The following is a 13,054-nucleotide window of genomic DNA, read 5'->3' as shown; positions in this document are numbered from 1 at the left end:
GAAGGAGCCCAAGATGATGATAACCACACTTTGATCTGGTGGTGGTGGGAAGGAAAAGGGAGAGGTCCATTTGCTGAGATATAGAATGCTGGAAGGAGAGCCGGCCAGGGCTGGAGGATGTACTGGGTAGAGGAAGAGATGCATTTCATTTAGGACATTTGGGTTTGAGATACCTTGAAATATCCATGTGGTTATGCCCAATGGGCACCTGGATATGCTGACCAGGAGGTGAGGAGAGAAGCTAAGAATTTACCTTGGTAGCTGAAGGTGTTGGAGCTGGAAATACTCTTAATTTTCTAATGTCTCAGCTCAGCTTTAAAGGATGGCATTCTTAGAAAAGTGGGGTGCCAGAGCTTTGAACTTCACATTTAATTCCAGCTCTACCACTTACTACTAGCTGTGTGAAGTCAGGGAAACCACTTAACCTCTCAGAACCTTAGTTTCTTCATTTGCAAAACAGGAATAATAACAGTACTCACTTCATGGGGTGCCCAAACTTAAGTGCAATAATGTACATAAAGTGTTTACCAAATACAAAATGCTCAGTAATGGTGGCTGTGATGTCATCAGCTGAGATTGGAGCTGAGAGAGGGGCCCTTGAGCTCCATGCTTTGCATTTGGATTTTGAACTGGATTTTGAGTTTGGAGTTTACAGGCCTGCTGTAACTAGCTTTGGTCACCTATACCTGGGGACACTCTATAGCATGGCTGGGGGATTAGGATGGGGCAAGTGAGATACCCATGACCCCAAATGTAGGGAGGCCCTGGCTCTCAAGTGCTGACTGCACTTGCAAGGCCCTGAGACTGAACTCCCCTTAAACTCAGTCAGGTACCTCAGTGGGCTCACTGTCCTTCCAGCCCTGCTCCATGTCCAAGTCCCTTGATCTGCCTGTCCCCAGGACAATGCACTTTAAGACAAGTCTCCTTCACTCTGTGGTTCCCTCTGAGCTGGGGATGGGTCTCTCCTGTCTCTTTGGAGAAGAGGTTTCCCAAAATAGGCTGAGTGCTGCATCCCTCTGGATGGCAGTTGTGGGTGGAATTTCTCAGACTGAGTTTTTAACAAACACTGCCAAAGACCCCCATCCCCAGTGAGATGTGTGGTGTTTCTGGGTCAGAATGCGGCTCTTTCAGACCCCCAGCCTGTGGAAGCCTACATTTTGTACTCTGTGTGTGTGTGTGTGGGCGCGCGGGCGCGCGCGAACAGAAGCTGTTTTCTCCAACAGGAGGGGTGTGGAGAGGAGGCAGCCAGAAAGGCAACTCCAAGTTGTGGATTTCCTGGGGGCTCTTGATTTAAAGCGGCTGCACCACTTTCCACGATTCTGTTTTTTCAGAGAATGCTCTCAGGCCTGGAGGGAGGGCAGGACAGGGGTATGGGGGAGGGGGGTGGCAGAGAGGCGACATGGTGACCCTGATCTGGAGCAGCCAAACATCCTCCCAGAGACAAAACCGGCCTGGCTCTGTCCTGCCCCGCTGCTTCATTACCTTGGCCCAGGTTCCCTAATGGCTGCGAGTGGGCCTGACACCTCCCCATCAGGATACTGAGGGCTGGCAAGGCAGCCTTAATTTCTGTCCCAGCTGGGGATGGAAGGACCAGGAGGCGGATGAGGGGACCGACTACTGGGAGGAGCAAAATGGGGAGGGGGCTGGGAGAGTGAATGGGTGGATTTGTGATTGGGAATGATCCAAAGGAGAGGTGGTAGAGGGAGGGGTGGAAAGGGAAGGGGACTGACCAAATACAGCGCGATGGGGCCAGGGCCAGGGGCTGACCTAACCGAGATGGGGAAGGGGTAAGTCTGGGTCTGGGAAAAACTGATCCAAAGGCAGAAAGGGAGGGGCGAAATGGAGGAGGGTACCGTGAACAGAGTAAGGGGGCTGGGAGAGGAAATTAGAGGGGAGGCGCTGGCCAGCAGGGAAGGCCTGAGCCCTCTCCCCCGGCGGTGGCGGGGGGGGGGGCGGGGGAGGTGGCAGTGTCCATATAAAGCGGGTCGGCGGCCCCTGCCGTCCCGGAGTCGCGCGGGCAGGGGCTGCCGCAGCCGATGGCCGGGCGCAGCGACATGGATCCGCCCACCGCGTTCTCGGGCTTCCCTGCCCTGCCAGCGGTCGCGCCGTCGGGGCCGCCGCCGTCGCCCCTCGCAGGAGCCGAGCCAGGGCGGGAGCCCGAGGAGGCGGCGGCTGGCCGCGGGGAGGCGGCCCCCACGCCCGCGCCCGGCCCGGGGCGGCGGCGGCGGCGGCCCCTGCAGCGCGGGAAGCCGCCCTACTCGTACATCGCGCTCATCGCCATGGCCCTGGCGCACGCCCCGGGCCGCCGCCTCACGCTGGCCGCCATCTACCGCTTCATCACCGAGCGCTTTGCCTTCTACCGTGACAGCCCGCGCAAGTGGCAGAACAGCATCCGCCACAACCTCACGCTCAACGACTGCTTCGTCAAGGTGCCCCGCGAGCCGGGCAATCCGGGCAAGGGCAACTACTGGACGCTGGACCCCGCGGCCGCCGACATGTTCGACAACGGCAGTTTCCTGCGGCGCCGCAAGCGCTTCAAGCGCGCCGAGCTGCCCGCTCACCCGGCCGCGCCGCCGGGGCCGCCGCTCCCCTTCCCCTACGCGCCCTACGCGCCCGCGCCCGGCCCAGCGCTGCTGGCGCCGCCGCCCCCTGCCGGCCCCGGCCCAGCGCCGCCCGCGCGCCTGTTCAGCGTCGACAGCCTGGTGAGCCTGCAGCCGGAGCTGGCGGGGCTGGGCGCTTCGGAGCCGCCCTGCTGCGCCGCGCCCGACGCCGCCGCCGCCTTCCCGCCCTGCGCGACCGCCGCCTCCCCGCCACTCTACTCGCAGGCCCCCGACCGCCTGGTGCTGCCCGCGACGCGCCCCGGCCCCGGCCCGCTGCCCGCTGAGCCCCTCCTGGCCTTGGCCGGGCCGGCAGCCGCGCTCGGCCCGCTCACCCCGGGAGAGGCCTACCTGAGGCAGCCGGGCTTCGCGCAGGGGCTGGAGCGCTACCTGTGAGCCTGCGCCGCACGGGAAGGCACCTGTGCGACCTGTCCCGCCCCAGGCCTGCGGCGCCGCCCGCGAGCGCCCCACCTCTGCCCCCACCCTGGCTTGGAGCACACCCAGCGCCTCTCGTCTTGGCCTCCTGGACTCAGACTCCTGCTACACCCTTCTCCGTCCCCCATCCGTGGGGAGGCTCCCACCATCTCGCCACTGGACAGAAGCGTCCCCTGTGACCTGCCAGTCTCTCATTTCTTCTCCCTCCACTTGTGAGCGCCCCCAGCTTTGCGGCGCCCCCCACCCCAGGTTTCCTGGTGAGTTCCAAGCCTTTGCAAGACAGATCTGTGATCCCAAGCCGTCTCCTCCACCGACTGTACTTCATCAACCTTCTCTCATGTTTTTCCGACACGTTAGAGGTCAGACTCCTGGGTTCATGACTTACTCCCTAGAGTCCCTTCATTTCCCCACAAGTTTGCCCCCCACCTCCACTTACCTGTCTGCCTTCAGTTTCTTCCTGGGTAAGAGCCCCCGTTTCACGTAGACACACCTGGCTGCCTTCTTCACGCCCTGAGGACGCTTCTTGGAGATTTCAGAGACAGGCAGCACCAGGGCTCACGACTGAAAGGGGAGTTGGTGGGCCTTTAGGTCTGCCCCACTCCCTGGAAAACTTAGGACTTATTGGGTTATTATTATTTTTAATTAAAGTTGGTTTAATTAAAAAGAAAGAAACCTTTTTCTGGGCTTGGTGTGCTGGCTGGTGACTTGGGGGAGTGGTCTGGGGAGACCGGGTGAGCTTTGTTCTAGATCTTGGGTTGCCACATGGGGTGAACCTCCTTGTGAGACATCAGTCAGAAGTTCATTAAATGGGATTAGGAAGTGATTCTCCAGCAGGATTAGTGGCTAACACGAATTTGTTTTAAAAAGGAAGTGATTCAGCCATAGCTGTGCACATAGTAGGACTAGTCAAATGCCATCTCCTGCATCTCAGCCCGGTAGAGACGAGATGGGCTGGGCATGTGTGTGTACACACTTGTGTGAATGTATCTGAGCAGCAGGTTGCCTGCTGTCTGGGATTATTCCCAGCTCCCATGGATAAAGAAGCACTGGCCGTTGATTCACTGTTGCAGTTAGTTAATGTGCCCAGCCTGTGCTAGGCACTGGGGAAATATCACTGAATGAATGGGCAAAATCCCTGCTTCATGGAGGTTGTGGGCCAGTGGGGAGAGTCATTAATCCAACCATCAACACCCAGAGAAATAAGTTAAGTGCTCTACAGCCTTGCACTCAAAGTGTGGTCCACAGACCTACACCACCACCTGGGAGCTTGTTAGAAATGCAGAATCTGGCAGGACATGCTGGCTCATGCCTGTAGTCCCGGCATTTTGGGAGGCCAAGGCAGGAGGATTGGTTGAGGCCAGGAGTTCAGGATCAGCCTGGCCTAACATAGGGAGACCTCATTTAAATAAATAAATAAATAGAAATGCAGGATCTCAGCCCCACTCAGACTCACTGAATCATCAGATTTTGCATTTTAGCAAAATTCCCAGGTGACTAGTATGCATAGTACTACGGAGTAAAGGCGCTGGCCTCAGGCAAGAGGCTCAGCCTAAAGGATTAGAGCTCCCTACTATAAAGAGTGAGGCCAGGCCACAGAACCATACCCCACCCACTCTGAACTTCCAGGCACTGCACCTTTGGCTATGCCCCGTCTTACCTTCCCTGCTGGATTGTAATAAGGGGCAGAAGGGACCTGAGCTGATTCCTGACTGTCCCCAGCACCAAGGACAGGGTAGCACTCAACAGACTCAGAGGTGTGAGGGAGGGAGTTGGCCTTTGACCCTGTCCTGCTGTCTGGTGCTGACCCAAATGCTAAGCATCAGGCTTTTGCAAGCTCCCCCACCCCAGGGCTCCCAGTCTAGTTGAGTCTGAATTAGGGGTAGGTGAAGATGGGGGAGGGAGTCAGTGTGTCTTGAACCCAGGGTGAGTGTGATTTGCATGCAGGACACGCAGGATGTGCCTCTCTTGGATACCAGAGTTTGAAGCTCTGGGGTGGTGATGGAAGATGAGGGTGGACAATGGGCCGCCCATAGAGGAGAAAGTATGAAAATCTGAGAAGGCCAGGAAGGCCCTCTTTGAGGGTAGGGGAGTAGGTTTACACAGTATGGTAGGAAGTGACCTGGATAGACCCCCTCCACCAGCTATTAGCCCCTTTGAGCAAGGGTCAGATCAGATTTGCCTGATGCACAGCAGTCCTTCACTTAACATATTTTGACTGCTCGAGGGCATGAATCCCTGCTGTCTGATACTGTGCCTGACTTACAGAACAACGACTGAGTGGACAGTACTTTGACTTTGGCACCTTCTTATCCATTCTCACTCATAATCCTCATAGTGACCTATAGAAAGGGTGAAAGAGGTGAAGTGGAGGCTCTTTCCCCACTTGTAAGTTTAGCAAACTGCCCCTCCCTAGGTCTAGCAGGTAGTGAAAGATCCAGCTCTCAGTCCTCTAGGAAGTAGAGCTCTGTAAAGATCAAAATGCAAACTTGCTTTTGCTCCAAATGGTATTATAGCCCCTCCCCCTGCCTCAGAGCATCTGTTGATAAATTCCTTCCCAGTCTAAGAAATCCCAGGGAAGGAAAGGCCTCTTCTTGCTCTCCTGAAGCCAGGAACTGCTTCCTGAGCTCTGAATTCAATTCTTGCTACTACCTTGCAGGTCTCAGTCCCAGGATCTTGGAACACTTCGAGGACAGGTAGAAAATATCTGTAGGGAAATACTAGGAGGGTCACCCTTGAACTGGAAAATCAGATTTTTATTTTTTAAATGCTTCCTTAATTTTCCTTTATTCAGGCCGGGCATGGTGGCTCATGTCTGTAATCCCAGCACTTTGGAAGGCCGAGGCGGGTGGATCACCTGAGGTCAGGAGTTTGAGACCAGCCTGGTCAACATGGTAAAACCCTGTCTCTACTAAAAATACAGAAAGTAGCCGGGTGTGGTGGTGCATGCCTATAATCCCAGCTACTTGGGAGGCTGAGGCAGGAGAATCGCTTGAACTCAGGAGGTGGAGGTTGCAGTGAGCCAAGATCACACCACTGCACTCCAGCCTGGGCGACAAAACGAGACTCCGTCTCAAAAAAAAAAAAAAAAAAAAAAAAAATTGAAACAAGCACATAATTTGACAAGTCAAATAGCAATCAAAGGCTTATAGTGGTATCTTGTACCACTCTCAGGATCTCTACTTTGTTCCATACAAGAATCCGCTTTCAGTTCCTATTTTTCTCTCGAAATATACTTCCATATTTTTCATGCTTATACTCCTCTCTCTTGAAACAGTAATGATTAACTTCCTATTATGATAGATGAACATTTACCTCTAAAATCTCTTATCTCCTTCCATTCTCCCTCAAATTACCAACTTTTGGTTAAATAGTTTTAGCATTTAGATTGTTGCTATGTAAATATTGTTCTGTGATAAGCTACTAGTGTACTATGATTATAATTCCTTTTGTGTGTGTGTGTGCAACCTTTTATTTTACCTGAACTTAATAATGCCTTATTTTTTCATTTGTTCAACTTCCTTTGTACCTAAAAGGTACAAAGCTAAATCTATGGGAAGCTAAATCTTCCCATACCTTCCAGTAACACTGTGGTACAGCTTTTCATGAGGTGAGGTCAAACTTACCAGGAAACCTATAACTGCTTTTGGTGGTTGTGCTTTTCCCTTCCTGGGGCATCTCTCCCAGAGCCCTCCATCCTTCAGCTCATCTGGACTGATGGTGCTCCAAGTCAGCTGAACAGAGCTGGATCTGGAAATTCCCTTCACCATTACCTTGGGAATTCTGTGTCCTGTTTTGGATCTTCTACTTCCTGATGTCCCTATTTTCCCTTTTTTCTTAGTTTATTCTCTTGTTTCAGTCGAGGTAAAATTTTTGGAAACTTTGCACGTCTGAAATTGTTTTAGCATGAGAAGCTAAGCATGCATGTGACAATGAAATATTTGCGTCAACGCTGTGCTTCTCTGTAGACCTTTTTTTTTTTTTTTTTTTTTTTTTGAGGGAATCAGAGAATGGGAGATATTTTCTCAGCTTAGTATGCTTTACCTGTAGGGAAGCAGGGAAGGTGGTGGAGTATTATGGAAATGAGGGGTTAGAGTTTTCGCAGGAGGACAGGACAGGAGAACTCTGGAGATTTCCTTATAGGAGAAGGAAACCTGAGAGGAGAAGGCCTGAGAGGGGTGACTTCCTGACTTAGGGGGACTTGGAACACAGGGAGGGTCGCTTTGGGCCCAGGATGGTGCTGAACTGGTTTGAGGGCCTCCTGGATCCATTTAAGAAGGAAGCCAACATTACCCTGGCACATGGAAAATTGAGAACATAGGAAAGTGACACCCTTGGAAGGGACACTGGCAAACATGACAACAGAGAGGCTCCTTCAAGAGAGCCCTCCACTATAGTGACTGGATTGGTTTTGAGCCCAAGTGTATTACCTCTCTGGGAGATCCTAGAAGTAGGGGGTGAGGGGATTTTGCATGATACCGGTTATTGTGGTTTACTCTTAAAGGGAAAGAATTCTGTGGACTTCAGTATTGACTTTAATTTTTTTTATTATAATGTCAGTATTTGCAGGTATAAATTCCTTAGACTTGTATTTCTTACGTGATTGTTAAAATGGTTTATAAATTACATTCAAACAATGAAATAAAAATTCAAGTTGATAACATTAGTCAAATGTAAAATAATATATTGTGGCTGGGCGCAGTAGCTGACGCCTGTAATCCCCAGCACTTTGGGAGGCTGAGGTGGGCGGATCACGAGGTCAGGAGATCAACACCATCCTGGCTAACACGGTGAAACCCCATCTCTACTGAAAATAGAAAAAAATCAGCCAGGCATGGTGACATGCGCCTGTAGTCCCAGCTACTCGGCAGGCTGAGGCAGGGGAATCACTTGAACCCAGGAGGCAAAAGTTGCAGTGAGCCTAGATCATGCCACTGCACTCCAGCCTGGGTGACAGAGTGAGACTCCATCTACAAAACAAAAACAAAAACAAAAACAAAAAACAAAAAACAAAACCATATATATATATATAGAGAGAGAGAGAGAGAGAGTTTTGCTGAGACTACATCACTTGTACCATGAATATGGCTCTGACTTCTCCATAGCAGGTTTTCTGGGTTTGTCATTCCTTGGGCCATGTGATGACTAAAGTCACCACTTTTAATTTTATTGATTGATTGATTGAGACAGAGTCTCACTCTGTCACCTAGGGTGGAGTTCAGTGGTACAATCATACCACACTGCAACCATGACTTCCTGGGTTCAATCGATCCTGCTGCCTCGGCCTCTCGAGTAACTGGGACTATAGGCATGCACCACCATGCCTGGCTAACACCATTTTTTTCTTTTGAATGAACTGCAGGGATTCCTTCATGTAGCAGGCCATGATACCAACAGACCCAAATATAGCATATATTTATAAAATCTATATATTTTTTTTTTACCTCATCTCAAGATTAAAGTAGCACTACCTGACAATAAATGGAAATAAAGACTTCAAGTATTAGGTATTTCTTACAAGGAAGTCACTTATGTGATCCAGAATATGCTTATATGAATGTGCTTACTATCATGAAAAAAACCACCTATGTGATCCAGAATATGCTTATATGAATGTGCTTACTGTGGTGAAAAAAAACAACATTCAAAAATTTTTATAAATTCCCACATGAATAAGAATATATTCTTGGGCCAGGCACGGTGGCTCACACCTCTAATCCCAGAACTTTGGCCGAGGTGGGCGGATCACCTGAGGTTGGGAGTTCGAGACCAGCCTGACCAACATGGAGAAACCCCGTCTCTACTAAAAATACAAATTAGCTGGGCGTGGTGGTGCATGCCTGTAATCCCAGCTACTCGGGAGCCTGAGACAGGAGAATCGCTTGAACCCAGGAGGCATAGGTTGCGGTGAGCCGAGATTGCGCCATTGCACTCCAGCCTGCGCAACAGGAGTAAAATTCCATATCAAAAAAAAAAAAAAGTATGTATTCTTGGACCATACTTCACACTAAGCAATTAAACATTTTAAAACATTTATCTAAATAAATAACTCTTTGGTTAGAAGAAAGTTGCCATTACAGACTATTTATAAATTAATAAAGGTAAGAATAGTACCTATTAAAATCTAAAGGAAGTAGTCAAACTTGTGCTCAGAGGAATTTCATAGCCCCAAATATGTCATGGAGACAGAGTTAGAGGAGCCCTGGGGTGGGGTAGGGATACCAGTTACAAGGCTACTGCAGCATCCAGGCAGGAAAGGGTGGTGGTTTGCTAGAGGTGGAGGTGCAAGTGGAAAAAAGTAGATATACAAAGCTATAGAAAGAATCGGCTGTTGGCTAACATCATCCTAATCCACCAAAGCCAAACACTTTCCCATTTAATCATAGCCTCTGGCCAATCCTGAAAGGTTGGAGTGGTCATTTCACTGGTAGTCACCCCTGGTCTGGCTTGCCTAATTTAAGGAGTAACTAATTTCAATAGACCTATTAGCTCAGAAGGAACAGACAACATTGTCAGAGATGGTTCCTCCACTGCTCCCACCAGAGGGCACCTAGGTTAGCTGTTTTTTCCTGTGAATTCTGTCAAACCACTGAGGAACCTATTTCTCTAGTTAAATAAATTGCTCCAGAACACAGAAAAAATGGCAGTCATCCCAATTCTACCTACTATGTTATCTAATTATGCTATCGAAACCTGATAAAGGAATACATAAAATATAGCCTAATCTCACATATGAAAGATGATGCAAAACTTGTCAGCAATGTATCAGCAAATTAAACTTAGTAAAAAAAAACAAAACAAAACAAACAAAAAAAAAACATACAGTCGTGCAGTTTATTCTTGGAATGCAAAGATGTCATTTTTAGAATTATTTGCTCCACATTGTAGGAGCTGTGCATCATCACCTTTATAGATGATCAAAACTGGGCTCATAAAGTTTAAGTGACTTACCCAGGTCAAGCTGCAAAGTAAATTATCCAGGACTTGCTTCCAGGTCGGCCCGACTTCAAAGTCATTCTCCTTTCTCTCAGGAAGAAACAAGTGGAGGTGGAAACTTGGATGAAAAGCCCCAGGCACCAATAAAATTCTTCAGTTCACCCTAATATCCCCCTCCCCTACACCCACACCCACAGTCCAAATCTTGAAAAGAGCCTTTCCAGCCATGATGACAGGTCTTTGGTTTCCTCTTTTTTTGTCTCTGTCTTTCACTCCCCACCCCCTCCCCACACCCCTATAATCCCCTCTCTCCCCTTTCCCTCTTTCTAATCTCCTTTCTTCCATCAATTTTTGGAGATAAAAGCGCCACCTGTTGGCCGCCTCATGTGCACCTGATTTGAGCAGAAAATCATTGGAATGAAGTCAGGATCCATTTGGATGCTATTTTGGGCTGGCAGGAGCCCCTGGTGGCTGAAAGGCACTTGCTCCAGCAGGGAAATCAATTGGTGCAGAAGAGGAAAACTAGCTGCAGTTCCCACCTCCTCTAGAAAATCATCCTCCCCACTTCCTCTTGGCAGGGTTTGGTAGTTGCTCCACGGCAAATGGAATTGGAATGGGTGTGAGGTTGGTGGCCCTAGGTGCAGACAATTTATCTACTCTAAGAGGGAGACAGAGGAAAGGGGGCTGGGCTGGGGGCAGAAAACCTGGGGTCTAGTCTCAGGTCAAATACTTAGGCAAGTCCTTTCCTTTCTCTGCCCTTCATAGCAATTACTGCCTCTCCCCAAGCCCCTTGATTGTGCCAGGCCCTGTGCTCTTTCCCAGCTGAGGACTCAGAGATGGATCAGACACTGTCCCTGCTCAGAGAGCTCAAATGTTGGCAGATGACAATATAGTATGCAGAATGCTTTATGAGATAAAGAGTTGCTAGGTTTCCTTGGTCACTCACCAATTCCCGCCTCTATCCTGACTCAGCCTCAGTCTACCTCTGAAAATAGAGAATGTGCCCTATCCTCTCTGCCTGGGTAGGGACGGCCTTTGTGACTGCTAAAGCATTGTGATGATGGGTGAGGATTTTCTACCCTGCCTGACTGGGGCTTCCCAGACAGGGCCTGTGTCTTCTCTGCTCCACTGTATGGGCAGCCTGGCCAGAGCTGAGCATACTGCAGCTTTGGTTTGAACTGCCCTTATCTGGAGGCTGGACTTGGGGTTTAGGGAGTTGATGAGACTTAGAGACAAGAGGCCTGGACCCTGCTTGAGGGAGACACAGGCCCCACCCTGGGCATCAGTCTGTCTCCCTTGAGTTATGAAGGGGCTTCCTTTGTGGGCTTCACAAAGGAAGGCTTTCTGAAGGTGGTGGGTTGGAGTTCTGAAAGGAGGGAGGGGAGGGCCTGCTGCTCCTGTTCCTATGAAATCCCTTCTTCCTCTATCCATCCTAACCCCTGTCCAGCTGGCAGACTGAAAAAAACTGACTACTTTCAAAGTAGTTTAGATGGGACCAACAGAGGGAGGGAGCCAAAGACAGAGGGATGGGAACAGAACAGGAAGGAGGAAAGGTGGAGAATCTGGGGTCCTGCCTAGCAGACTCAACTGCTTCCCTGTCTGATAAGACAGGCAGGTGACACTCACAGGCACCTCACATGTCTGGCTTCACGTCCCTTGCTTTCAACATTCATAGCCACCAACCATATTTTCAAGTTGGAGCCCATAAAAAGTGTTCAGCACACAGTAACAGTTTTTATTCTTATGTTCTGAACACTCAGTCTTATTTATTGAAATAATCCAACCGTTTCTTTTAAAGTTTTTATTTTATTTTATATTTATTTTTATTTATTTAATAAAATAAAGTTTTATTTTATTATTTAATTGTTGAATAAGTAATACATTCACTTCACTTGGCTTTACAAATGTAAAAAAGTTGTCCATGAAGTCACCCATTTGTTTCCAATTTGCCGTAGTGGATAATCAGTTACTAGATTTTTATTCATCCTTCTAGATATTTTTGTTGCATATGTAAACCAAGACAAGTACACATTATTTTCTCCTTGAAAAACACAATTGGATGGATGTTTACACTGTTCTATACATCTTGAATTTTTTTTTTTTTTCACTCAACAATGTATCTTGGCTGGGTGCAGTGGCTCATGCATGTAATCCCAGCACTTTGGGAGGCCGAGGTGGGTGGATCACTTGAGGTCAGGAGTTTGAAACCAGACTGGCCAACATAGTGAAACCCGATCTCTGCAAAAAATACAAAATTAACCAGGTGTGGTGGCACTTGCCTGTAATCCCAGTTACTCGGGAGGCTGAGGCAGAAGAATCTCTTGAATGTGGGAGGTGGAGGTTACAGTGAGCGAAAATCACATCACTGCACTCCAACCTGGGCGACAGAGTGAGACTCCATCTCAAAAACAAAAACAAAATGAAAAACAAACAAACAATGTATCTTGGAGCTTTCTCCAGATGAGTACATAAAGAACTTCTATATTCTACTTTTACAGTATACTAGTCCCTTTTTTAGATGTTTCATTATTTGCTTAACCTGTCCTTGATATACACTTATGTTGTTTCCAACCTTTTGACATTCCAAACAGCACTGCAATGTGACTTTGTACATATGTCATACCATATGTGTGCAGGTACACCTGCAGGAGAAATCCCTGGAAGTGGATTTCCATGTAGCCTTTGTCAAGGCACCATGCCCCCTGTGTGGTCACACTGTTTCCTTTCAACAGCAGTCCCCTTTTATTTCTCAAAGGGACCCTTGGTGACCACAGTCAGATTTTCACCTGCTCAAACCCCACTGTCTTCTTCTCCAGGGCCTTCCCATCAGTCTGCCACCAGAGTCCTTTCACAAGGTATCCTGGCCTCTGGATTTGGAAAGCGTGGGTACTTGCCATGCCCACCCTGGGGTGTGCTGTGCCCTGGCTGTCAATTCATCCAGGGTGGTGGCTCCTTCTCCTTTTTAGCTCCCAAATCCTGGGTATCCATGGCAGGTGTAGGGAACTGGCTTTCTGGACCTCCATCATTCAGGCTTCCAGGCTTCCTGCCAAATGGTGCTGTCTCCCCATCTGGGCCCCCAGTTGTGACTC

General features: G+C 49.1%; 1 protein-coding gene across 1 annotated transcript; it reads left to right on the top strand.

Annotated features, from left to right (window-relative positions):
* Positions 1–2,005: 2,005 nt before the first annotated feature.
* On the top strand, positions 2,006–3,704 carry FOXE3 (forkhead box E3). The gene has a single exon (XM_045371388.3). It carries the CDS (start codon positions 2,037–2,039, stop codon positions 2,991–2,993), a length of 957 nt encoding a protein of 318 aa, XP_045227323.2. The 5' UTR covers positions 2,006–2,036; the 3' UTR covers positions 2,994–3,704.
* The last annotated feature ends 9,350 nt before the right edge of the window (positions 3,705–13,054 follow it).

Source organism: Macaca fascicularis, chromosome 1 (assembly GCF_037993035.2).
Source record: "Macaca fascicularis isolate 582-1 chromosome 1, T2T-MFA8v1.1".
NCBI classification, from domain to species: domain Eukaryota; kingdom Metazoa; phylum Chordata; class Mammalia; order Primates; family Cercopithecidae; genus Macaca; species Macaca fascicularis.
Note: the sequence above shows the minus strand (reverse complement) of the source record. Positions and strands in the feature narration are given on the sequence as shown.

Excerpts from the sequence above, each read along its gene's own strand:
- FOXE3 (XM_045371388.3), top strand. The coding sequence starts at position 2,037 with ATGGCCGGGCGCAGCGACATGGATCCGCCCACCGCGTTCTCGGGCTTC.